Source organism: Pangasianodon hypophthalmus, chromosome 10 (assembly GCF_027358585.1).
Source record: "Pangasianodon hypophthalmus isolate fPanHyp1 chromosome 10, fPanHyp1.pri, whole genome shotgun sequence".
Lineage (NCBI taxonomy): Eukaryota > Metazoa > Chordata > Actinopteri > Siluriformes > Pangasiidae > Pangasianodon > Pangasianodon hypophthalmus.
In genome coordinates, this window is record NC_069719.1 from 23,424,564 (window position 1) to 23,452,486 (window position 27,923).

Below are 27,923 nucleotides of genomic sequence, written 5' to 3' on the forward strand. Positions count from 1 at the left end.
GTCATTGGATCCCCTGAGACCCTCCTGTACTCAAGACAACATTCCTAGAGAAGGCAGGGTTGAACTTGACCATCAGGGGCGGAGCTTAATTTCCTTAAAACAACTCATGATTCCTTGCATGTATTATTGTTATTATACTGAATATATACTATATATGATCATAAGGAACCATTTATTTCATTTAGGGCAGTTATTGGTCAAAACTGCACTTTAGGTAACATTTCCCACATTCAGACAAGTTCATTTGACCTTTTCTGTCTCATTTAATTCTATAAAATTTGAAGATGACCCTGGTCTGATAATCATCATGTTTTAGTTGAATATCTGTGTCAGAATGTGAAATGAATTACCCGAAATCCTCATCTCTTAACAAATTACTCAACCTGTTTAAGGAAGCATGCCATTAAAAATAGACCAAAGTTGTTCAACTCCTTAGCTAGAACAGTATTGCAAATCCAAATGTAAGAAAGTAACAAAACATACTTTCTGATGCATGGGTGATTGTTAGTGGTCTTCACAGAGACAACACTCTGCATTTGTGTAACAATCAGATTTTAATATACAGATTCCTATTTGCCTATCTGTATTCACATTATTTACATCTTGTTATCAGAATAAATCCAAACAGAAACTCACTAGCCACAACTTTCATGATCTTTCACAGAAAGAATATCAAATTGACACAGATTGAGGACATACAATCTAATACAGTTTTACATTAGATGCCTTAGATACATTAGAGTTCGAGCACTGTTTAAGGACATGTTATCTGAATCCAGTGTAACTGAAATTAAAAGAAACCTAGTCAAAAGAAAATACTCTGACATAGATGGCACTTACAGTTTTAAGTTTCATCCTTCAGTGTGTTTTTAGTGGTCTACTATCATGATAAAAGAATAAATAAAATTTTTAACTCAGTTAAAAATCTTTGCCCTCAAAATCTGATAAATTCACATCTTAACATTGTGCAACAACACACAGACAAAATTCAGTTCTTTTCCAATCATGAAAGAAAATAAGAAGAATTTTTCATTAATTGCAGACATATTTACAGTATCTCTTGTTCATTTAAACATATACGTGCATGGACAACCATAATAACAGGTGTAACAGAAATAATAATTCCATGTGCACTAGATTAAGCAGCATGGTATTAGAGCTGCACATTTTCTGAGACAGTACATACCACACAAAACCCTTATTTCCTTATTGAACACTTTTAAACCACTCAGTCACATGTGTTAGGGCCACATATCTGACACCACACTAATTTCTCAAATTAAAAATATAACATCTTCACTCTTATTCATATTAATTTAAAACATTTCACATGTAAAATGTTAAAGCAGATTTGACAGCCTGATCAATTTGAAGAATTGTTACATTTACTAATTTTTAGTAATCACTTTATCCTGGTCAGAGTTGTACTGGATTCAGGGCACCAAGCACACACATTCACACCTAGGGCAATTTACTTTAGCCAATCCAATTACTGGAGGTGAGAGGAAACCAGACAGCCCAGAGTAAACCCACATGAATATGCACAGAAACTCCACATAGACAGTAACCTGACCTCAGGATCAAACCAGGGCCCCTGAAACAGTGAGCCAGCAATGCTATCCACTGTGCCACCACACTGCCAGATACTTCACATGTGACAAGAAAGAAGTTTGGGAAACTTTGTGGCCCTGAGTTATCCTCATGTTCCTTCCTATTGTAGGTTTGTAGATTAGGATTTTTGAGTTACGGGATGAAGAATACAAACATACAGGAATGCTATGTAGATTATTACTTGCAAATAGGTTTGTAAATTTAATGTTTCAGAAACATTCTGAAACATATTTTATATTTTATATTTTATATTCAGTGAAAAGAAGAGGACAAAAGATAATGCACAATTATAATGTGAATTACGAATTACTTTACAGTTTCAATCAGGCACAAATGTGTTGCATATATATGTTCTGTGATGTTTGCAATATACTGTAAGTACTGAACAAAATATTAAAGGTGTTAGACCTGAGAGCGTAGCGCAGACTTCAAACATCCTCTTTATGTAAGTCAGTAATATCTGTACAAAATGTTCCTTAGAATTTAAAATATTACAGATTTACAAGATGTAGAACCCATTTTCCTCATATAAAGTCAAATCTATTCTAATAATACTAGACAGGGGTAGAAGATCCAAGGGTGTAGGTGAGACAAAGTTGCATATAAAACAGAAATAGCCAATGTGAAGGGCTATGGGTTTAGTTCTGTTAAACACAGTTTCAGAGGTTAGCTCAGTCTTATTGCCGTTGAGATAGAGGAGGTCATCCAAGTCTTAATTTTCACTAGACAGTTAAAAATATGGGCAATATGCTTTGACAGAACACAAATTAAGATTGACATCACAACTGCTTGGATATAACAGAATAACAGAATAGCTACTGTAACTGTAACATAAAGAAACAAACAACTGAAACTTTATTGAAACTATTGAAAGATGTTGATACCAACACAACTATGAGTATAAACCAAATGTTACATGCTAGCTAAAAAGGGTCATGTTACTTGTGCATGAGAGGACAGACATGAGAAGGTTGCATTAGAAATGTGCTATTTTTCAGTCAGGGAAACCTGTGGCTGCATGTCAATCCCCTCAGCTGTTTTCCACATCCTGATCATGCTTATCTAGCTCGGGTAGCTGCTCTCTCCAGTAGGTGAACTGGCTGTAGGTGTCTGAGCAGGGGAAGTCAGATGTATTGCCTCTAATCAGCAATGGAAAGATGTGATCGACCACCTCACACAGACGCCCGTATCTAAGAGAGGAATTGAAAGAAGTGTTTATCCCCCTGAGAGTAGAAACAAGCTGAGACAAACAGTGCAGCTATAAAGCTTTCATTAATTTAAGAAATATATTACCTTAAAATGCTAGCACTATCTTTTACACATGCTTATCCATGTTAGAATTTTGGGTTGAGATTTCCAGTGAGACAGACACTTACGATGATATGTTGGTCTTAGCATGTTCTTGAATGAGCTCTCCTTTAGGGTTCACAGTGAAGATCCTGTTCAGTGGCACTCCCACCTCCTTATATGAATACACATCCTACACAGAGAATCATCTGTAAGTACAAAAGTGCATTACCCTCATGTTACTAGTATTAGTGGCTCCTCTTGCCACTTACAGTTGCTCGGTTTCCAAAAGCAGCATAGAAGGGCTCTGTGTTTGGATAGAAAAGGTTCTTGATGTCGGTCAGACACTCAATTTTGAACTTTTCTGGCTTTTTCTCAATGACCTCCCTGGAACACAAAAAGAGCAAATTATCTCAGCATATTGCATGTCACTGCATCAACAGGGCTGGCATATGCACTGATCAAAAATGAAACCAAGATAAATCATGTCAGATCTTTTTCAATGTTTAATGTGATATATACAGTAGCCACTAATAAAATTCAAGTAAAAAAACATACAATAACCTGGTTGCATAAGTGTGCACACTGTTTCATAAAAGGTGTGCACTCATGTTCAAAAGTAATTGTCATACACCTGTCATCAATGAAGCAATTCTGATTAACCCCACATAAAGATCAGCAGTTTCTGTAGGATTTTCTTGACATCTTCTTGGTTTCATGCAACTGCTGAATCTATGGTCTACCATAAGCTTACAAAGCATGTATGGCATCTCATTGTTGAAAGGTTTCAATCAGAGGGGTACAAATGAACTATCTATACATCGGATGTACCATCATCAAAAATTGGAGAAAATGCGGCACCACAGTGACAGTATAAAGAACAGGACGTCCCTCCAAATAGATCAAAGGACAAGAAGAAAACTTATCAGGGAGAAAATTTCTCTCTATTCTTCACATGTTTCTTCACAAAACAAAACGAAACAAAACAAAGAACACCACACCCACGATGAAGCATGGTGGTGGCAGCATCATGCTATGGGGATGCTTCTCTTCAGCTGGAACTGGGGCTCTAATCAAGATAGAGGGAATCATGGATAGCTCCAAATATGAAACTATTTTGGAACAAATCCTGCAGGCCTCTGTTAGAGAGCTGAAGATGAAGAAAAAATTAACTTTCCAGAGCACAAATCCAAGTTCAACAAAGAAATCAACATTTTGAAAGAGCCCAGTCAGTGCCAAGATACAAATCCAGATCGAAAACCTGTAGAACCACTTGAAGAGGACTGTGAAGAGTTTTTGCTTTTACTTTTTATTTTTTCCCTAAAATGTTTCTATTTGTTTTTCAATTGAATTGTGTTGGTTGCTACATTACATTAAAAGTGTAAAATAGGCTGACATTATTTTATATTATCTTGCTTATATATATATATATATATATATATATATATAAATTTAAAATTTTGTTTATTGTGAATAGGTGTCACAAAAGTGTATAATTTTTCTGCATAATCTCCTTTTTGTTCAATGCAAGTGTTCCAAGTGTAACAGGTGTCCAGTGTCTAACTAAATTAATTAACTAAATTCTAATTTATGGCACAGGTTTTCATTTGGCTCACCCTCATATTTATTCTCTACTTCAGCACCCATAAGAGCATGCAAAACCTTGTGTATATGACAATAAAGTAATTGAATATTTACCTATGTAGTGCAGAGAACAGGCTGCTAGGGCTGAGGAGAACAGGGCCCTGAGGTAGCATGGTGCCTCTCTCATTTACCCAGTGCAAGTAGCCTCTTGTCATATCAGCCATACCAATTGCTCGTGCAGAGCAATACATGAACTTATAGCCATTCCTATTAAACAACAACAGTTACTCAGGAGCAAATGCCTGAAAAAATCCCTATTTAACACATATAAATTTTTTATGCTGTGAAATTAGTGCAGACAGATAGCACTTACTGGCTAACTTTGTGGTAGAGCCGGGCAATACCCTGATGGGTCCAGTCTTTGCCCAGTGTTGGCAGAATGTGTCCAAGGGTATCTGACCTGTAGGACAACCAGTGCTATAACGCTCTATACAATATAACTAAATGATGTAGGCCTAGTGTAGGCACAACTGTAATGTAAAACTTTGATTAAAACTGTTACAATGGCAAAACCTGGTCAGGCTGGTAGTAACTTTTTAGTAATATATTTAGATCTGGAACTTGACTGTAGTTGAAAATTATTCAGTCTACTCATTCTCACCTGGTGATTGTGCCATCAATATCTGAAATGACAATCTTATCATCCCAGTTCCACAGATATATGGTGCCCTCACAACGACAGGTGCCCTGGTACTGAGTAGTCACGCTGAATACCACATCATTGGGGCCCTCTTTTAACTGCAGACTAGCCTGAGAACAGAATTTATGTTCAGTAACATTTAATGAAAATTATTGACACTGCTGTCACTTGTAACTGTCCTAACTCCTAACTATGGTCTTTCAACAGTTACTAACAAAATGTATTCTAATAGGGAATCATTCCTTAAGAAATACTTTTTTTGCATATTCTGACAATAATCAAAGTAATAACATGCATTAACACATAGATTAAAAAGTTCCATGTTTTATTTCCATTTTATTTGCATAACTGTGTTTTAGACCAATTAAAACAATTTACATATGATAGGTAAGAAATTCACTGGTCGAAGCTGAGAATATATGTACATCAAAACATTACCAGCTCTTCTGAGGACAGGCGGAGAGTCTTCTTATAGCAGACACTGCTGGAGCTGGGAAGAGGCTCTGGCTGACTGCTAGTTGAATTCTGCTTAGCAGGTCTGCTGTCATCATCACTCGAGGATGATTCATCCTTTAACCTGTTACAAAACCCAGCAGGTAATTTGTCTAGTCGTTAAGCTATTATGTCTAATTGAATCCATGGACTATGTGAATCACTAACATCAAAAACACCTTCTTTTGTACACGGTGTTATTTTAAAACCTTTAAATCTTTTTGTCTATTAGAGACCAGTAAACTAAAACTGTCAAAAGGGTGCCCATGGATGGGGTGGCTGCTGTATTTAATATTTGTTATTTTATCATAATTTATTTTATTTGTCCCTACACCCCACTGGAGGGTCAAAGTTGTTTTTGGAGTTAACTCTGTTACTTGGGTGGAGATCTTACCTATTGCTTAGTGTCTGCTCCCCACTTTCAGCAGATTCCTGATAGAGAAAAAGAAAATTAACTAAACAAAATAATTCAACAAATAGATAAAGGTCTCAGTAAACAATACACAGATGAAATGAAGGCTTTTTCCTATCAGTCCTAAAAGTGATATCTCTGAATGAACATCTCTGCTATGAACAGCAATTACAGTATTTGAAATTTCAGCATACCGACTTAGAGCTGCTGTTTCTCCCCCGCCATGAGAACCACCAACGTCCTCCTTTCTTGGGCATTTTCTCCTTCACAATGTTCTCCAATGCAGCCTGGAGCAAATGCACAGAGTTCCTGATACTCAAAACTCAAACTTAAAACTCAAAAACCTAAATGACTGTGAATGGCTATGACTATGCACACAGAAAGAAAGGCATGCAGTAGCTCAGACAGACACAAAGTTCAGACAGACACAAACACACAAACATAAAAGTTGGACATACGGGACTGGAGCAAAGCACAGTGGGAAAGCAATAAGTAAAGAATCCCAAAGCAGAGTACACATAACTCAGGCAAGAGTACTTAGAACAGTGCCAAATGGGATGGGATCGAGGGAGAGAAATGAAATAAAAAAATAATAAAAAAAGAGGGAAAAACAAGTTAAGTCTTTTTTCAGGGTTTTAATGCCTAATAGTGCACATTAGAATTAGAAAACAAGTTGGTATAAGGAACTTGAAAGTAACAAAATATTGCACTGGAAGACAGGGAAAATAATTGCAGAATATTTTATCGTATATTTTAAATGTATTTAACATTTAAGTCTTAAAATGTATTCAAAGGTTATTTCTGATTTACATATTAATGGTATGGTTAACTTTATAATTGCAAAAAACCCCTGAAATTCCCAGATTCTTTCTAGGTCTCCTCTATTGCACAAATTTGGGTTGCTACAATGGCTATATTATTACCAGTGTCAAATGTGTCAAAACTTGTGCTGGTCTTGTTCTGAGGAGTGGTCTGACTTTGACTATAACTCTGGTTCTGGGTCTCAAAACACAATATCAAAGTGAGTGAGATCTCTGCAGCCCATTATAACCTGGTGAACATACAGTATATCAACAACTGGACCATAGCAAAAAGCTGGCATGGTTGGTGGCCTATGAAGGCCAGACTGAGATTCTCTGCCCTAAGATATTATATGCCATATTTTATATAATATGTATGCAGTTTTACCTTTGGCAAGGGTTTCTGGAACACCTGCATAGCCAGCACAAGAGGAGCAGCTGTACTCCAGTTATAATACCTTACAGACACAAACAGAATTATTAATTATCATGAAAATATTAAACAAAAAAAAATCATTTATTATTCAGTGAAATATTCTACATACTTGGCTCCAATCTTTACAACCAGATTGGGGTCATCAATAATCGATGGATTATTAGCAAACTCCTGATAAGTTACTGCTTTTTCCTCAAACTCCTCTGTGGAAGGAAAATACAGGCTTTGTTCAACATCTTCTATAGATGAGCCAATCATTTCTTCTAGAACCAAAAGAATTGTATACCACACAAAACAACTGTTTACCTTGAGTGATGTCTCGGTTCTCTGTCAATCCTCCACACAGAGAGATGGCAATACTGGGCAGCTCTCCTGATTGATCAGAAAAGCTGTCCACTCCGCTGTCCATGCCACTGCTTCCCACTGACTGAGGTGACTGATTGGCACTCCTCATCTCTGTCCTACCCCTAACTAACCCTGTGCTGTCACTGCACAACAAAAGTATTACTCGTATCAGAATGCATCAGATTTTATCAGGCAAAAAACAGAACTAGCCCATATGTGGTGTTAGGGAGAAGAATTAATTTACTCACCTCTTAGGAAAATAGAGTGCTGCTACCTCAGGCTCCAGCTCTGTAAGGTCATCCAGATACACACCATCTGATCCAAGATGATGACTTCTTTTGTCTAAGAATGAATAAAGGTCACTTGAATCTTGATGCTTGAAACCTCAAAGACTGAAGAGAAGCCTTAGGAAAACCAACCTTTTCTTTTCGATGGAGAGTCAGTTTTACTGTGGACCTGGAACCCAGGACTCTGCTGTTCATCCTCCAGATCAGCAATAGAACGAGCTGCTGCACTGATGACTTCCACCTCCATAGATGGAGCAAGAACAGATGCTGGAGCTGCTGCCTCTTCGGCTCTGAGTACTGGAGGCTTTTCCTCCACTTTTTCCACCATCCCATCTCCTGTGATAGCGCGAAAGTGCGTGCTGTCTGACATGGGGATCGATGCTGGAGTCACCACCATGGGCTCTGTGATGGACTGCTTGAACATGGGCTGTGCCAAAAGATAAGGGTTTTGTTAATAAGAGGTTTTGACACTTATTTCTTTTATATACAAATGACCCATTTAAATTTTTTACTAAAAGTGGAATAACACTAAAAATGATTTTTCCAAAATGACACTTCAGACTCTTAACATCTTAGTAGAATAGGTAGGTCTACTTTATCGCTATCTTAGCCTAAGCAGGTGAGGTACAAATCAATTGTCTTTGTAGTATAAGACGAAAGGTGATTTTTAACCCTGTGAGTTTTAACCCTGATTTTTATTCACAGCATCTCTTATTTTATGGTTCTTGTCTGTTAAATTCCAGTTCTTTTCATCACTGTTATCCCAGATTTTTTTAAATTTCCATACTTCCAGATATTTTTTGAAGCGCATTAACTGTATTTGGTAAAGAAAAAAACATTCAATGTCATGTGCATTAGTGAGGCTGCATAAATTAATATTTTAACACAATGGATTTTAACCTTTAGTGTCTTGAATTTAACCCCAGAATATCAATATTTTTCAGAAACACTATCTGAGGTTCCTGAGAGGCGCAACAAAAAAGTGCTCAGCTGGTCATCTAGAGATTGTTTGAATCCTGACAATGCCACAGCCATTCGTGGTTAGAAGCCAAGAGGGCAAAATTGGTCATGCTCTCTGGGAGGGAGGGGTGGCATATTCTCTGCACTGTCAATCACAGTGACACTAGCCAATCACGGGCTTCTGTGAGCTCATGTATGCGTAAGAGGGTAGACAGAGCTTTTCCTGTGACACAGCATGAGCTACAGTTAAAAATGTGGTTAGCTGGCTTCATATGTCTCAGAGGAAGCAGTTAGCCTTTGTCCTCCCCAGCTGGTAGCTCGATGATAGGAGACAGCTGGCTGATGGGAGGGAATTGGCAGGTTACCGGGGTTTAACTGGGGTAAAAAAAAAAAGAAAAACAGACAAACAAAACCCCACTATCTGAATTCTTATACTTAACCAGACTAGACAATGAGTGGCTTTATTTTCCATACATTAGCACTACTGACAAATGCTTATTTTTTATAGGAAACTGGACACACGCTACTTTATTAACAATTCAAACAATCTATCAACATTTCTCACATCTATTCTTTATCAACACATCATCCTTTCTACCACTGCAAAGAATAAAAGTGTGTAAAGCATAAAATAAGTATGTTAATTATAACTGTCTGTTCTGGTACCTTGGCAGCCTGAGGGAGCTCTCCCCAGGCCCACAGCATCTCAGGGTTCTCTGCCTTCCCCTTGGTCATCTGACTGACTAGCAGCTCTGAGTCACTTTTGGGTGTGGAAGGCAAGAAGTCATGTCCCATACTTGCACAGGTAACAGAAGGGGTGGGGGAGTTGAGTGGTGGTGAACATAACTGCTTTAATTTAAATACATTATGATGCCATAGACTCTAGATGGACTGATACCTGCTTCTAGCTGGAAATGTGGATGACTGTTGTGGGCAAGAGATGGACAGACCTCCATTTGTTGGGACAGACAGAGAACAGGCCTGTTCCACACTTGTTCTGTGAAAGCAATAAATTAAAATGTGAACATAAATAAAAAAACACTTAGTATGAATTGTGCTTACCAAAATTATCACAATATTTTCTTATATTTAGGGAGGTTCCTTGGCATACCTTTGCACACCTGTCCAATCTTCATCGCATTGTGAGTACCCTTTGCTCTGCATAAAGGAGCTACTACATGTACCACTATTCACCTGTTCAGCATAGGGGTCATATGACATAGCTCTGGGAACAGACAAAGATACAGAAAATAAAAACACTGTATACACTAATGGCTACATGTCTTAAGCTTGCAGTGCATCCTTCAACGGGCCTTTTCCCCTCAAAGGAACAGCAACCATAATGAGGTTTTCAAAAAGCAAGACTCTGGACTTCATCCAAACTGCCTCCACAGAGCTCAAATTCTTTCCCAGCAGACTCCGTTATTTGGGCTTGTGACAGTAAAACCTCTGTTTATCTTTTCCAATATTGTTTTGTTTAATTACTGGCACCTGGAAAAGTGACTCTGTGAAGGGAAGAACATTAAACTCAGCCTGTTATTGCTAAGAAGAATTACAAAAAAAAAATCTTTGGTTTGCAGTAAAAACAAGTTCTTCCTGGAAGTTGTTTTAGTACTGCTTAAGAGGAGGAAAGATTGATTGCCAAGTATTATAAAGGGTGCACTTGAGCTGTGATTGAAACTGGATTTCATGGATTTCATGGAAAATCTTTGGAGGATTTCTTTTCTTCAGAAGCAGGACAAATCTCTCTCTCTCCCTCAAAAATATACAATCATGTATTATGAACAAAAGGTCACAGCCTGCATTGCACAAACTTACTTATTCTTGCATTCAGAGCTTTTTACAAATAAACGTCACAGCAGCAAGTAAGCTCTGATTTAATCTGGTATACAGCTAAAAGCTTTTGCCTTTCCTTGGTGTAGGGTACATGGAATTAATGCAGCACTAAGGATCCAGCCAGGCAGCAGCTGTAACTGAAAATCTACATGTGATGGTCCCAATCCAACAGAAATCACTTTAGTTCCAAAACTCTAACCAAGCTCATGTTGTAGAGACCTCTGAGTAAGACATGTCACTCTGATGCCAACCTCACCTCCTGGTTGCAAAAACATAGCTGGAAGCTACAGTCATTTTTAACAGCAAGCTAGAATTTGTTTTCTAAAATGTTGCTTTGTCAGATTCAGAAAGGTTTTCATAAGCACATTTGTTTTTACAGCAGACTATCAAATCAGACACCGTACCAAGCCAACAGAAGACAGTTGTGGTTATAGGCCATTAGGAGGGATAACAGGTCCAAGAAGCTCCATCTTTCTAGTGCCTATTTCATCTCAGCTAACTAGCTAACTTCATATCAGTGAAGCTGGCTTTCTAACTAAGAATTTAACAGGCTTGGTTCGCTAGTTAGCTAATATGCCTAATTTATATTGCATTAACAAACCTACATAGCAAGTCAAGAAACTAGCTAGCAGTTGCTAGATAGCTAGGTCAAGTTCTTACTGAGGAATAACCTATAATGGATATGTTTCTCTAGCTAACTTTGTTCCACTTACAAATGAGTTTATAGCATCTCGGCTTTCAGTGCTATGATGTCCTCAGTCTTGTAACCATAAAGCATCACATTTTGATTGTGCCCACGAACAACAAAGTTACAATACTTGTATGCCTTCAATTTCTCTCTAGAATAAATGCATGGAATTTCTATGAGATATGACTTAAAAAGTGACTTGTGACATGTGGCCAAGTATGGTGACCCATATTTTTGTGCTCTGCATTTAACCCATTAAAGTGCACACACACAGTAGTGAACACACACACACACACCGTGAACACACACCCGGAGCAGTGGGGAGCCTTTTTTGCTGCGGCGCCCAGGGAGCAGTTGGGGGTTCGGTGCCTTGCTCAAGGGTCTCACCTCAGTCGTGGTATTGAGGGTGGGAGAGAGCGCTGGTCATTCACTCCCCCAACCTACAAACCCTGCCGGACCTGAGACTCGACCCCCAACTGAGAGGGTTAGCAGGAGTGAGAGCAGCGGAAAGTCTGGGTGCTTTAGGCAGAGTTAGCAATCCCCCAACTCCGGCTTTCGAGCCCTCAAAGGGTGACGACTCGGCGGCATAATTGCTAAAGCTAAGGCTCACCCACGGGATCACCACTCCTCTCCGCTTCATGTGTCTAACAGGTGTGTAAATTAGCGAAGACAATGTCCGATGCAGTAGTATGCTCTGGCCCCATCCCATCCCAGTGCGGTGTGGTGATGTACCTTACAGCAGGTTAAGGTTGCTGAACCACTGGATGTCCAGGTGGTGCTCTGAAAACAATGTGGGCTTTATAGATAATTGGAGTAATTGGGTAATTTGAGGGCAAGGCTGGCCTGTTAGGGTTGGACTGTATCCATCCCACTCAGGAAGGTGCTGCTCTCATTTCTTGCAGCATAGCACACAGTCTCAGAACAGGCCTAGTTAATCAGTGACAATACAGAGCCAAGGGTAGGGAGCAGATAAGCAGGCTAAACCGACCGTCTGCTAGCTGTGCTGAGTCGTCACTTAGTTTCCAAAATATTGAGACTGTATCTGTTTCCTGAGCGAAAGAAAAATGTAGAAATACTCAGAAATTTTGTTTTAGTAACTTAATTAGCATAAAATTAAATCATACTGAATGCACAGCCAGCACCTTTGATCTGAAGCTAGGAGTGTTAAATATTAGATATCTTACATCTAAAGCACTTATTATTAATGAAACTATTGCTGATCAGGAGTTTAATGTACTGTGTTTAACAGAAATGTGGATTAAACCAAATGAGTATGTAGCCTTAAATGAAGCTAGTCCTCCTGCATACAGTCATATACATCAGGTGGAGATTTCGAACTCATTTATAATGATAATCTGAGCATCACACAAAAACCTAGTCATAAATTCAATGCGATTGAAGTTCTTTATACTAACCTAACAAATGTAGCCACAAAAAATAAGTATAAGTAGCCACAAAAAATTAGGGCCATATTCTGAATTCCTTTATGAATTTGCAGATTTCATCTCTAACCTGGTTGTTTCTTTAGACAAAGCATTAATTGTTTGGAGACTTTAATATTAATTTTGATAACCTGGAAGACCCTCTAAAAAGAGCGGTTGTGTCCATTCTAGATTCAGTGGTGGTCAATCAGAATGTAATAGGACCCACTCATAATGGTGGTCACTCACTCATAATATATACACCTTGCCACGCTATGAGTTCAAACATACATTCACATCAGTTACTGCACAGTTTCATCAATAATCTCCTAAAATTATCAACTATGATTGGATCACTGTCTGATCCCAAAGAACTTGATCAGGCAACGGAATGTTCTGCTACACGCTAGATAAGGTAGCTCCAGTTAAAAGAAAAATAAGTAGATAGAAAATGCTAGAACCCTGGTATAAGAATCACACATGCACCTTAAAACAGATCACTCAAAAATTAGAATGTAAATGGGATCAAACTGAGTTGGTAGTATTTCAAACACCATGGAAGGAGAGCCTCCTTAGCTATCTTGCAGCTATCTTGCAGAAAATCTCTTAGTGCTCCTAGATCAATGTATCTCTCCACACTAATTGAAGATAACAAAAATAATCCTTATTTAATACTGTAGCAAAATTAACTAGGAATAAGACCACAACAGAAACATGCACACAATCATTATATAGCAGCGATAACTGCATGAATTTTTTTCAATGGCAAAATTGAAAATATCAGGAAAAATATCAGGAACATATCAGGAAAATGTCAGACTATTAATTTAAAACCAGACAGTTTTATAACTAACCCTATAGATAAGAATATAACAATATCAGATCAATGATTACAATGTTTTACTCCCCTTTGAGAGACCGAACTAATTTCACAAATTTCCTCATCAAAATCATCAAACTGTATACTAGATCCCATACCTGCACGTTTCTTCAAACAGATAATTCCAGAAGCAATTGAACCTCTTCTAAAATCAAACCCCTGTTTAAAAAACAACCTGACCTTGACCCCTATCAATTGTCCAACTATAGGCCAATATCAAACCTCCCCTCTATCTCCAAGATCTTAGAAAAGGTTGTAGCACAGCAGCTATACTCATACTTACATAGGAATAACATACATAAAATGTATCAGTCAGGGTTTAGGCCTCATCATAGCACAGAAACAGTGCTGGTTAAGGTGGTAAATGACCTACTACTGGCCTCTGATCAGGGTTGTATCTCCTTGCTTGTGTTGCTTGGCCTTAGTGCAGCTTTTGATACCATTGATCATGCTATTCTCCTTGATAAACTAGAAAATGTTGTTGGCATTACAGTTTTTCTCAGTCTCTTTGGTACTCATCCTTAATATTTGCAAACCAGTATGTGCATTTCTCAAAACAATTCGTACAAACAGCACCACACAATGGATTACCTACAAAAGCCTGTGACTTGCTCAAAATCTTTAGTTCATCTCTCAAAAGTATGTATGTCAATGAACATATCAGTGCCATCAGAATGAAAAGTCCTTGTGTCATTGTTCACAAACAAGGTAGTCAAAATGCTTAGTCATGTTGTCAATATAACAGTGTACTCCGTCAGTATTACCTGATGTAAACTATGGCTACAGTTTGGATGACAGTTACTGTATTGACAATGCACAAAGCTGCACTTAGACTGTATGGCGTACATCAATTTCTACAGTACAAATTTACACATTACTTGTATGTGGGATATTGATTGAAAGAGAGTGGGCATTCACAGGATTCACAGTTACGAATTTACTAGTGGTCTGACAAAAAATTTACATTACAATGTCATTGTGATATAGAAAAGAAAAAGACAAGGGACACAAAGGGGAAAATACAAAATTAGAAAGGTATACACAGGAAACACCCCTTTGGCAGAGCTTTGCATTTGCATGCAGTACTGTATGAGGAATTACAGTGCAGTCTTTCTACACCTCCCAACGTCCCAGTCTGTCAGGCCACAGATTCTCATCCACATCACAACGGATATCTTCCCTTTGCAATGCAACATGGAAAAAATCTTTTGGAATGTCTTATCCAGCCTCTGCAGGTGTCTTCTGTGATGTCCTCACATGCTGCATCCATGGCAGCCAGCAGGGTCATCTGAGTATGTGGTTGGCGATCATAGGCCTTCCATCTCCATGTTGAATAGAACTCCTCAATTGGGTTAAGGAATGGGGAATAAGGTGGGAGGAATTCCATCAGCAGGTGGACATACCTGTTCTCTCTACGAAACGGTTGAATTATTGAGGACATGGTCGATCTCACAATATTCGGCTGCACCCTCCAATCCGCCTCAGCCATTCTAAGGCCATGATTGACAACATGGTCCACAATAGTGGCCCTCATTTCATCTGATATGTGCCTATGTCCTTGGCCTCTTCTGCCTCTTCCTCTGTTTTGCCTCTGTACCCTTCCACCACGCATCCTTACTCCTCTTCTTCCTCTCGGCTGTTGACCCTGTTCCTTTCCTGGTTGTTCCTCCATTGTCAGAAATTGTAATTCTGTGTCTGTCTATATATGCTTGACAATTGAAGGTTCATGAGATGCACCTTTGAGCTATTTTAGAGAACTGGTTGATCATTGGCTGATCTAACACTTTACATTCCCTTCATTAGTGAAAGTCAAGATTCACCTGCACAATTCATCAATTCAGGGCACATTCACAAAAAAGTCTAATAGAAATGTGTAGAAAATATGCTTGACAGTTTAAGACAACCAGTTCAACAATTTTGCATTTAATGACTTATGCAAGGAACTAATGCCTAGATGTTTTGAGGGGTAAAACTATTCAACAGGGAACCATATAATATATTTTGATCAACATGCCATAAGCAATTGATAATGTAGGAAATAGCAGACACTTGTACATAATTGCATGAATGTACCAAAGCATTTGCAATTTGTTCAAAAGAATGAGAAATTGCTTTTATGATGTGCACAAGTGACTAGATGATGTGGAGTTTGAACAAGTAGTTTTAAGAATTTCAGTTGTGATCTGAGAAATGCACCAAAGCGACTGATAAAAACTGTAAGGGAACGGCCCTTTCCTGGCTCAGGTCTTATTTGACTGATCATTATCAGTCTGTAGATGTAAATGGTGACTTCTTCACGCATACTAAGGTAATGTTTGGTGTCCCACAAGGCTCTGTTTTAGGCCCACTGCTCTTTTCTTTTTATATATTCTACCTCTGGGCAAAATTATTTGTGAACATGGTATTAGCTTCCACTGTTATGCTGATGACACACAGTTGTATGTTTCAGCAAAGCCAGATGACAGACACCAGCTCAATAAAGTTGAGGAATGTGTAAAGGACATTAGACACTGGATGCTTTTTAACTTCCTTTTACTTAATTCTGACAAGCGAGAAGTACTTGTACTAGGACCACATGCAGCTAGAAGTAAGCATTCTGATTACATAGTAACTCTGGATGGCCTTTCTGTTTCATCAAGTGCAGCAGTAAAAGACCCTGGTGTGATTATTGACTCCAGTCTTTCATTTGAAGCTCATGTAGATAATATCACTAGGATTGCTTTCTTTCATCTCAGAAATATTGCTAAGATAAGAAATATAGTGTCATCACATTATGCAGACAAATTAGTTCATGCTTTAGTTACTTCTAGGTTGGATTATTGTAATGCCTTACTGTCTGGATGAGGTGCATAAACAAGCTCCAGTTAGTCCAGAATGCAGCTGCAAGAGTCCTTACTAGAACCAGAAGATATGACCACATCTTATCCACACTGCATTGGCTCCTAATCAAATTTCCCATTGATTATAAAATACTGCTATTGACCCATAAAGCACTCAATAGTCTCATGCCACAGTACGTGAGTGAACTTTTGGTCTTTTCTGATCCGCTGCGCCTATTTCAATCAGAAGGTGCAGGCTATTTGTTGGTACCTCAAATAGTGAAGGCTACAGCAGGGGGTAGAGCTTTCTCTTACAAAGCTCACAGTTATGGAACAGCCTTCCAATTAGTGTTTGGGGCTCAGACACAGTCTCACTCTTTAAGTCTAGGCTGAAAACTGAAAACATATTTGTTTAGTCAAGCCTTTTGTGAATAGTGTTGTGAGTGTTGTGGTGAACTGGGATGTTTGGATGCTGTCGCCCCCCCACTCTCATGCGTTCTTTACTTACTTATAATTCCACTATCCGTCGTCACCTAGATGAGGATAGGATTCCTAGGCTTGCTCATTAGAGAGAAATTCATATATTTAAATTTTGTATTCTGAATTTATTTATTTATGTAAAGCTTATTTATTTATGTAAAGCCATGTCCATTGTTAAAAGTGCTACACAAATAAAATTGAATTGAATTGAATTATCCATCTGTACTGTGAAGCAATGTCCTATCATTTTTGCAGCATTTGACTGAATCTGAGCAGAAGGTATAGCTCTGTACACTTCAGAATTCATGCTCCTACTTCTATCAGCAGTCACATCATCAATAAACACCAATGCCCCAGTTCATACCCATGCCATAACAATGCCTCCGCATGTTTGACAGATGTGCTTTGGATCATGAGCCCTTCCTTTCCATCTCCATACTCTTCTCTTCCCATCATTTTGGTACAAGTTAATCTTGCATCAGAACTGGTCAGGCTTTTTGTCTAATCTGGCCTTTCTGTTCTTGAGTGTTACCAGTGGTTTGCATCTTGAGGTAAACCATCTGTATTTACATTCATGAAGGCGTCTCTTGATTGTAGACTTTGACAATGATACGCCTACCTCCTCGAGTGTGTTTTTGGCTTGGCTTGATGTTGTGAAGGGGTTATTCTTCACCAAGGAAAGAGTTCTGCAATCACTTCTGTAGTCTTCCAGGCCTTTTGGTGTTGCTGAGCTCACCAGTGCATTCCTTCTTTTTAAGAATGTACCAAATTGTTGATTTGGTCACTCCTAAATTTTCTCTCTGATGGGTCTATTTTGTTCTTTCCAGCCTAATGAATTTCAGCCTCTTTCACTTGCATTGACACCTCTTTGGACTGCATAGTGAGAGTTCCCATGAAGAGCTACCAGATACAAATTCAACACTTGGAATCAACTCCAGACCTTTTATCTCCTTAATTTGTCATGATTATAATGAGGAAACAGGTCACATCTGGCCATTAAACTGCTTACTCATCAATTTTCCAATTACTTTTGAGCCTGTGAAAATGGAGGCACTATGTAAAAAAATGGCTGCTATATAAAAAAAAATTCCTAAGCGATGAATGCAATATTTTTGTTAAACCCCTTGAATTAATGTCTAAGTCTCCACAAATATTACAATATCTACAAATATTTATTGACCTGACTGCATATATGTCCAGCTATTGCAGGATAGGCCACCACTTAGGATCATTTAGCCACTGACGGGACATTATCTTTAGATATTCTAGAGTAAAGCCATTAAAAGGATTAGTTTAGCTGAGTAGCAGTCTTTTAGTGGTAATCCAAAAAAAATACGTAGATAACATTTTAGTTAACATCAGTCCAATTCCTTAATATAATTCTTGATAGATTCTTCAGTCAGATTATAACCAATTAGCATCAAGTTGCAAGGTCTATATGCAGCCAGGTTGCATGCACATCTTGGTTTGTTTACAAACACCAAAGGGGTCTATAAACTGCCACACACATCCTTTTTTTTCAGACTAAGCAAAAATCCAACCGCCAAAATCAATTCCATCCAGTGAGGCGGAAAGACTGAAGGACTCTTTAACAATTTCTTCAGTTAATCACAACATGACATTATGGCTGCTCATCTGGATACTCACCTGCTAGTTGTTGTTTCTGTATCTTCATCAGAACTCATATCAATGGTGAACATGTCCTCATCCTCTGAGTCTCCATTGTCCTCTCGCTTCACACTGTCTAATTTGGATTTCTTTCTTCTCTTCCTCCTCTTCTTCATACCATTCTCTCCTGAGGGGCCCACAGATTGGATGGAAGTCCCAGGTATAGGCTCAATCAGACGAGACACACTTTTCCCCAACTGGGATTCCATCAATGCTGAGCCATCAGTCATTATTGGAGATGTGGCCAGATGGGATGGTACCATCTCCTGTGGAGAGCATTTTAACAATTAGACTGAGGTAGCTTGAGATGGCCCTACATCAAGATTATAACCTTAAAGCAGCAAGATACTGCAAGAAGCTACAAGTAACAGTGTATATAGGCTACTATGCTATTACCACTATGCAAGACAAATGGCCAAATATCAGCATTAATCTCTGCAAGTTTCTGCATAAAACAAATATGAGCAGTGTCTCAGAAATAAATAATTTACAGTGCAGATGTCCAATATTTCACTCTGGTGTCAGAATGCTTCAACTGTGCAACTAGACATGTAAAAAACAGTAGGGTGGTGATGGGCCATGGGCCATGGTGGGCTGTGTCTTGCTTTCTGTCTTAGTTTTTGAGCTGATCAATCCTTGGCTCAGAAAAACTGTGTCTTATATAATTTTCTTGCAATTATATTGTGAATTTCTGCACATTTCTCTGTAAACTATAATAAGTCATAAAGGTAAATTAGAGTTAAATGTTTCTAGATTTTGTTTTCTTTGGGAGAACCCAAGGAATCAATGGCAGAAAGAATTTTCATTCAACATAAAACCTTGTGCTACTGCACCACCACCAGGCCTATGTGTGTCCGTTCATGTGCCTGAGTAGTGGGGGTATAGTGCATCTTTCTTTCAAATTAGCTTTTTCTATGGTCTTTCTTTTGGTTTTTGCGCTCTATACCATTTTAGCAGAGAATCAGCATTATAATAATAATAAGAACAAGAAGAAGAAGAAAATCTTAACAATGAGAATAGAGTTCACTGGCATTATGTTGTTATATTTATGACACAGTGATGTGCTTGGTTAGTGGGAATGGCCACACCGGTAGCTGATAGGAAGGCCACGGTAACTCAAATAACTCAAATAGTGAGCAGAAAAGCATCTCATAATGCACAACCTGCCAAACCTTAGGCGGATGTGTTACAACAGCAGAAGACCACATTGGGTAGCCCATTTGCCTCAAGGTATGTTGTGCATTCTGAGATGCATCCTGCCCATCATGGTTGTAAAGAGTGGTTATTTGAGTTTCTGTAGCCTTCCTGTCAGCTTGATCCAGTCTGTCCACTGTACTCAGATCTCTCTTAAGGTACTTCTGCCTACAGAACCTTTGTTAACGGCCGTTCAAGCAAACACACACACACACACTCACACACCATGTCCATGTTTTGAAATATGAGCAAATCCTTTTTTTTTTTTTTTACCGTGTTAACATACTATTTTAGACATGGGCATGAAAAATATGTAGAATGCAGTAGAACATTTCAGAGGGTGGAAAAATATATATTCAGTAGGACAAACTACAACAGCAGGAGCTGATGTACAACACTGGTCGATAGAGGAAATTCCCTGATATTAATAGAAGCATGCTTTTTGAGGTCAGGATTAAATGGTTCTTGATCTGATAATGGAGTGAATGCCAAGGAGAGCACAGCACTGGTCTGGTATCCTTTACAAATTATTGTGATCTGTCAGCAATTCTACCCCGCAACTTCAGGAACAGAAATTGTATTTGGAATAAGGGCACTTTTCTTTGGTTAGAAATTAATCATAGTTCTTGATTATATTTATACAGCCAATGGATATTTTCATTTGAATATGTTTTTAATCCAAGACAGACTACCAAATGTCTGTGATAGCAGTCAAGTTTTATATATCTTTTACATTTACAACAGTATATTAAGAAATCATATTATTTAAAAAAAAATGAACACTGAATTGTGACCTGGAAAAAAACAACTAATGAACTGTATAGAGCATCAACGATCAGTGCAATTACTGAATGTTACTGCAAGTCACCAATACATTTGAACTCACATAATGACATAAATTGGTAACTTGATATACTTTACAAATACTACTTCACTGAATCACCTTGCCTGATGAGAAAATCATACACTGCCATTAAATTCTCCCTCAGGACTCTTTGACAGAAAGTGTAATAACTTCCTTCCCATTCTTACCATTCAGAGTTTGCCCATTCTTGAGTTTATCAAAAGACCATATCAGACATTGTTCTCTAAGCTTCCTGACTGTCATAACTGTAGTAAACCCATCTCTATGCCAGAGTGCTTGGGAAGGATTGTTTGTCTTTAACAGACAGGACGTCAGTGTTTCGAGAAGAATCTGTAACACTGTTTCGTGTCTCACTACCTAAACCTCCAACCAGATTTTGTCAGGGAGAAGAGGGTTTGAAGAGAGAAATGTGTTATAGAAGAAAGCACAAGCCCAAGAGTGCACCAGTTCAGGTAACAGAATGTCCCCAGCACAGGACAGCTTCCAGTAAACAAGAGTCACATTTCACTCCATGCAACTTAAAGAGATATTCCCATGTGTTGTGCTGCTCAATATACTATAAGGAGCATGATCGAACTGGATGATTTCCTTGAGTAGCATGCTCACCATGTCACTCGCGGTCTCCTTGACAAAAAAGGCTTCACCATTCTCCCCCAGTTTCATGTGTAGGTTTACTGGCTCCCCATTAATCTCTATGTCAACCTGTGCAAAGAAACTTTTGTCACTGTGCAATTCAATTCATTAAAAGATTTCATTAGTAAATGTGTCATTTGTATCAGTGAATTACAACGATATATATTTCCAAGACAAAGGCAAGGCTAGAGCTTCTAAATGGATGTCATACATTTGAATCTTAATTTCTGCCAATATTTTTCACCTAATATAGCCAATCTCTTCTTTATTGCATGGCATTGCTACCAGTTAGCGTGACACAGCCTAAACATGGTGTACAAATGACCTCACCACTTTTTCCCTCGACCGCAGCACACCCAGCTTGCCAAAGCGGACATGGAAGGGTGAACACTGTAGGGAGTCGTCAGGTTGGCGCACCACAATGACATCTATACAGCCAGACAAGGTGGCTGGGTTCAGGCCTCGGTATAGCTCCTTCACCTGCACAAAGACCTGACCAGCCAGCTGTCCCACGTAATTCATGGTCCGACTCTGAGGGAAAGTAAGGGCGCAGAATGCAAGAATGTCAGTTTCCTTAAGGTTGCACATAACAATGCAACACAAATGCACATTTTTTGTTTTTAATTCTTCATATAGTTATTGTTAAAAAATCTTCATACAGTACATTTTACTACAGAGTACATTAATAAATTTCTATGAGTTGATATAGACAAAGTCAGGCATTTAAAAGTAGCCATGAACTGGAGCAGCCAAATTCTACATGGAAAGATAGCAGCTAAGACATATGTAGATTCTAATAGGAATAATTTTGCAATCTATGAATCATGTCAAATTAATATTTTCCCTTAATGTGACGGCTTCTTCCTCAAGCTGGAATGGATGAACACCTTTGTTTAGTATCCTACATGCTAGGTTAGGCTTTGGGAAGGTGAGCACACTTACTGGTAAATTAGAATGGCATTAAGTAAAGTCGTATTTTGGTGACTATTCAATTATATGCCAGATAGTGATGCTGCTCTAGTTCTATTTTGGCAAAATAATAAACGGACTGAATATGGAATAGTTTGCGTAGTAGGAATGTAAATGTGCCTGATCCAGTGTACACATTCACACTCATTAAAACTTGTTTATTCTTTTTGTCAGTTCCACATTTGAAGAGCTCTTCAATTTAATGGCAATTTAATGGTGAAAAAACATACAATTGAGTCCAAAAGTCTGAAACTAGTCTGACAAAAGTCTGACTAATGAAAATGCTTGTATTTTGCATTCTTTTCTAAATTAATAAAACAATTTTCATTACAAATTATATTATTGACAACAACTTGAGTGAAAAGTGGAATCTTTGGAATATTTACTTGAATTTCAGAGTTTCTAGTATTTGGGACATCCCTTTTTTGCTTTAATAACAGTGTGCACTCGAGCTGGTATGGACTCCACAAGTTTGTGCAAAACCTTATAATCTATTTTAGATCAAACCCTTCGGAATTTCATCTGAACACCTGCTTCAATAGAAAAGATTAGGCATGAGGAAAATCTGACCTTCTGTACAAAGCAGTTATCATAGTCAGTATCTCAAATGTGCTTACATTTAAATAGGGACCTAGAAATAGTGCAGAATCTTGAAGGTTAAATATTCAAAATATTGAACATTTACTTTCTCTGTTTTAAATAGTCAATATTGTGGGCTAGACAGTGCATCACTTGCAAATGAAACCTTAAACAAACTCAGATGGTGCCTTTTGGCTGCATCAGTCAAACTGAAATATGCACATTGGGGTAAAAGGCTGAATGTGATCGGTCATCTCCACTCATAGACATGCTGCCCATTGCATTAAGAAGAGGATCACAGCCTTGCTGTGACTGCCTTATGCCAGGGCACAGTCAGAAATGTCATTTGTGTGGCAGCGAGTAGTCAACCACACATAACAAAATTCAAAAGCTCTTAAAATGCATCCAGAATCTGCATAACTGATTAGTAATGCAAATCTGCATAATTAATTGCATTAGCATAGGATACTGGCAACATGGTAACAGTGATTATGAGTAAAACACTAAAACTGAGCTCTCTAAAAGCTGAGGCTTTACATGGCATATTTCATCACGCTAATTAGTCAAAAAATATAACTGAACACAAAAATTGTTTATCTTCAGGGGTGCATTGAATCCAGAACCTATCCTGGGAACAAGAATATAATATAATATAAGAATATAATATTCACAGCACAGACAGCAACCTGAGAGCAAAGCTACCTGCTGTGCAACAGTGCTCCCCTTGAGTTAAACTAATAAATCTAAATGTTTTTAATTGTTTCATAAAGTAAAATAACTCCTTTGTTTATATTTTTGTCCCCTTTTTAATTCCGACTTTTCACTTTCTGAATTTTATCAGTTTCAGCACTTACAGTGAGGTAAGGAAGTATTTGGACAATGACAAGAGTTTTTGTGATTTTGCCTTTATACACCACCACAATGGATTTGAAATAAAACAATCATGATGTAATCGAACTGTAGATGTTCAGCTTTATTTTAAGAGGTTCCACAAAAATGTGGCATTTACCATTTAGGAATTACAGCCATTTTAAGCAAAATACTTCCATTTTCAGGGGCTCAAAGGTATTTGGACAAAGTGACATAATTGTAAATATAACAATCATTTTAATACTTGGATGAAAATCCTTTGCAGTCAATGACTGCCTGAAGTCTGGAGCCCATGTTCTCAAAACTTTCCTCCCTGGAGATGCTTTGCCAGGTCTTCACTGCAGCCACCTCCAGTTGCTGCTTGTTTGTGGGTCTTTCTGCCTTCAGTCTTGTCTTCAGTAAATGAAAAGCAGGCTCTATTGGGTTGAGATCAGGCGACTGACTTGGCCATTGAAGAATATTCCATTTCTTTGCTTTCAATAAGTCTTGAGTTGCTTTCGCAGTATGTTTAGGGTCATTATCCACCTGCACTGTGAAGTGGCGTCCTATCAGTTTTGTAGCATTTGGCTGAATGTGAGCAGAGAGTACAGCCCTATACACCTCAGAATTCATCTTGCTACTTCTGTCAGCAGTCACATCATCAATAAACACCAGTGAGCCCGTTCCACTGCCAGCCATACATGCCCGTGCCATAACACTGCCTCCACCATGTTTGACACATGACGTGGTATACTTTGGATCATGAGCTGTTCCTTTCTTTTGCCATACTTTTCTCTTCGCATCATTCTGGTACAAGTTAATCTTGGTTTCATCAGTCCAAAGAATCTTATTCCAGAACATGGGAGGCTTTTTTAGATGTTTTCTGGCAAAGTCTAATCTGGCTTTCCTGTTCTTGAATGTTACCAGTGGTTTGCACCTTGTTGTAAACCATCTGTATTCACATTCATGAAGGCGTCTCTTGATTGTAGATTTTGACAATGATATGCCTACCTTCTCCAGAGTATTCTTGACTTCTGCTGATGTTGTGAAGGGGTTTTTCTTCACCAAGGAAAGGATTCTGCGATCATTCACTTTAGTTGTCTTCCGTGGTCTTCCAGGCTTTTCGATGTTGTTGAGCTCACCAGTGCTTTCTTTCTTTTTAAGAATGTACCCAACTGTTGATTTGGCCACACCTAATGTTTTTGCTGTCTCTCTTATAGATTTACGTTGTTTTTTCAGCCTAATGATGGCCTCCTTCACTTGCATTGAGATCTCCTTGGACTTCATATTGGTAGCTCCAGTCGAACAGCTGCCAAAAGCCAACTCAATACTTGATATTAACTCCAGACCTTTTATCTGTTTCATTCGTCTTGAAGTAATGAGGGACTGGACCGCAGCTGGTCAATTAACTTCTTGTCAAGCAAGTGTCCAAATACCTTTGAGCCCCTGAAAATGGAAGTATTTTGCTTAAAATGGCTGTAATTCCTAAATGGTAAATGCCATATTTTTGGAACCTCTTAAAATAAAGCTGAAAGTCTACACTTCGATCAAATCTTGATTGTTTTATTTCAAATCCATTGTGGTGGTGTATAAAAGCAAAATCACAAAAACTCGGTCATTGTCCAAATACTTCCGGACCTGACTGTATAATAATGATAGGGGTGTGTCTTATTCACCTGGACAATATCTGATGCATCACTGGCTAATCATTATGCACAAGAAGCTTTCAACTATTATAATCAAGGAATAATTCTATCATATATAAGCCAACGTCAATGACACTATAAGTCAATGTATTTTAAGAAAGTCAATAAACACACAAATGTGGAAGAAAGATATTCAGAATAATGGAGCCAAACAGCTGTATGAAGTACAATGTATTAGTAGTGCCTTGATGACTAGAGTAATAAGCAGCAATAAGCAGAATTGACAACATACAGTCATCCAGCATACGGTCTAGCAGCTCTTTTTGAGCTTTGTTCAATTGTGTTCGATACAGCAGGTGTGTTTCCTGTGTGTAAGAAGAACACAGCAGAAGTAACATAATTAACTACGGTGGCAGGTTTAAAAAAGCACAGAAGAAACTGGCAATTGGAAAAGGAAGACAAGTTTTTCTTTTCTTTCTTTTTTTCCCCAAAGTCTGTCCGTGGGAAACTGTGGTGCACACATGTATTTTCTGATGTATGGACATTATCCACTTCCCTCTCTCAATCTCTGCAATATACACTCACAGTCCACTTTATTAGGAACATCTGTTGCACATTCATGCAGTTATCTAATCAACCAATCTCTCAGTCAATCTGGCAAACCAATCAAACCAATCTTGCAGCAGTGCCAAAAAAAAAAAAATAACAACAACAAAAAAATGCAGATACAGCTTCAGTTAATGTTCACATCAAACATCAGAATGAAGAAAAAGTGTGATCTCTGTGACTTTGATCATGGCATGGATGTTGGTAGCTGGTGGGCTGGTTTGAGTTTTTCAGAAACTGCTGATCTCCTGGGATTTTTCACACACAGCAGTCTCTAGTGTTTACACAGAATGGAGCGAAAGTGACGACAGTTCTTTGGAAATGCCTTGTTGATAAGAGTGGTCAGAGGAAAATGGCCAGATTAGTCTGAGAAATATTATTATTATTATTATTATTATTATTATTATTATTATTATTGTTGTTGTTGTTTTGCTATTAAGCTGACAGTTACAGAAACCACTATGTTTACTCCTGATCATGGGCATCAAAACAACAGCCTACAAAATGCCATTCTTGTTGATTGTCATGGCAAAGCAACTAAATGATTGATGCTAAAGGATTCAATCCTGATCCCCAGGTGTATTTTAAAACACAGTAAATACAGAGTGGTTATGCATTTGAACCAGTGCTGAGTGTGCATGGGTGTGGGGAACACAGACACCAGCACTAAGCTGTCACTGACAGTCATTAGAGTAGATGAACCTGTAATGAGCATAGATATGAAACGGATCATTTGGAAAAGACACTGGGGGAAAAAAGTAGCCTGTAATTGAGGACAATGCACATTACATTACTGTACATTTCCAGTTTGAACACAATGATATTTTTATGAAAAGCACCTCACGCCTCTGCACATCTGAGATGCTGCTATACCCATCATCACGTTATGTACAGGATATAATACTGTAAATGTACCTCATCTGTAAAAAAAACCCCACAACAATACGTGTGTTAGCTAGTAGAGAAGCGACATAATAAATAACAGTGGACTACCTACAGTGCAGAAAGCTCTTTACGATGCTGTGGTCATTAGGCAACACTTAGTCCATCGTCCAAACTGCTGAAAGAATGAAATATTCACTGCTATTGTTCATGCAATATTTTTCTAATACTGCTTTATTTGCCAGTGAGTCTGTCGTGCCCTGTCTGCTGCGCTGCTGCTGCTGCTGTATTTAAACCAGGCTGAAATAAACATTCCTCCCTCCGTCTCTCTGGCTACGTCCCAAAGCGCACACTACCGCACTACACAGTGCGACTACATACTACATCACCACAGGCACTAGATGTTCTGCTGAATACAGTAGTATGCTGTTTGAGACGGAGCGCAGACCCCGCCTTAGTGCATGACGTAAACACTTAACCCTTCAATACACCGTACTGTGTGTGTGTGTGTGTGTGTGTGTGTGTGTGTGTGTGTGTGTGTGTATATATATATATATATATATATATATATATATATATATATATATATATATATATATATATATATATATATATATATATACACACACACACACACACACACACACACACATATATGTATGTGTGTGTGTGTGTGTGTGTGTGTGTGTGTGTATACATATATCATAGTTTGTTTATTTGTTTATAAGCTGCCATAATCTTCATTGATCAGCATTAGGGCACACTTTATGAACACTAAACCTTATAAAGCTAGCTGAGATCCAGTAGGCAGTGGAAGGCCATATTTCTGGTAATTTTGTGATGTGTATCTGCATCACTTGGAAATCACTCACTGCTGCCGAGGATGACCCCACACTGACAGCCTAAAGATACATGAGATCACTGAGGATGGTAGCACTTAGAAACCATGAAGGTGGCTTTGGACTGCGATTGATATGAACAGATTCGCTACAAT

General features: G+C 38.3%; 1 protein-coding gene across 4 annotated transcripts in view; it reads right to left on the minus strand.

The window, feature by feature from the left end:
- Window positions 1-564: 564 nt before the first annotated feature.
- Window positions 565-27,923, minus strand: part of lpin1a (lipin 1a) — a 34,408-nt gene continuing 7,049 nt past the window's right edge. The window contains exons 1-21 of one of the 4 annotated variants that reach the window (XM_026926407.3): window positions 27,045-27,336; window positions 21,729-21,929; window positions 21,372-21,467; window positions 18,686-18,972; window positions 10,026-10,139; window positions 9,813-9,911; window positions 9,581-9,710; window positions 8,087-8,381; window positions 7,916-8,009; window positions 7,629-7,810; window positions 7,432-7,525; window positions 7,275-7,344; window positions 6,281-6,373; window positions 6,069-6,106; window positions 5,621-5,759; window positions 5,144-5,292; window positions 4,856-4,942; window positions 4,597-4,749; window positions 3,171-3,285; window positions 2,988-3,091; window positions 566-2,801 (exon numbers count right to left, since the gene is read on the minus strand). In XM_026926407.3, coding sequence (XP_026782208.2) covers window positions 2,642-2,801; window positions 2,988-3,091; window positions 3,171-3,285; window positions 4,597-4,749; window positions 4,856-4,942; window positions 5,144-5,292; window positions 5,621-5,759; window positions 6,069-6,106; window positions 6,281-6,373; window positions 7,275-7,344; window positions 7,432-7,525; window positions 7,629-7,810; window positions 7,916-8,009; window positions 8,087-8,381; window positions 9,581-9,710; window positions 9,813-9,911; window positions 10,026-10,139; window positions 18,686-18,972; window positions 21,372-21,467; window positions 21,729-21,920 — 2,691 coding nt within the window. In that variant the 5' untranslated portion in view covers window positions 21,921-21,929; window positions 27,045-27,336 and the 3' untranslated portion in view covers window positions 566-2,641. Of the gene's footprint in view, window positions 2,802-2,987; window positions 3,092-3,170; window positions 3,286-4,596; window positions 4,750-4,855; window positions 4,943-5,143; window positions 5,293-5,620; window positions 5,760-6,068; window positions 6,107-6,280; window positions 6,374-7,274; window positions 7,345-7,431; window positions 7,526-7,628; window positions 7,811-7,915; window positions 8,010-8,086; window positions 8,382-9,580; window positions 9,711-9,812; window positions 9,912-10,025; window positions 10,140-18,685; window positions 18,973-21,371; window positions 21,468-21,728; window positions 21,930-27,040; window positions 27,337-27,923 lie in introns of those variants that run through there. The other 3 variants (XM_026926408.3, XM_026926404.3, XM_053237773.1) reach the window with 3 other exon arrangements.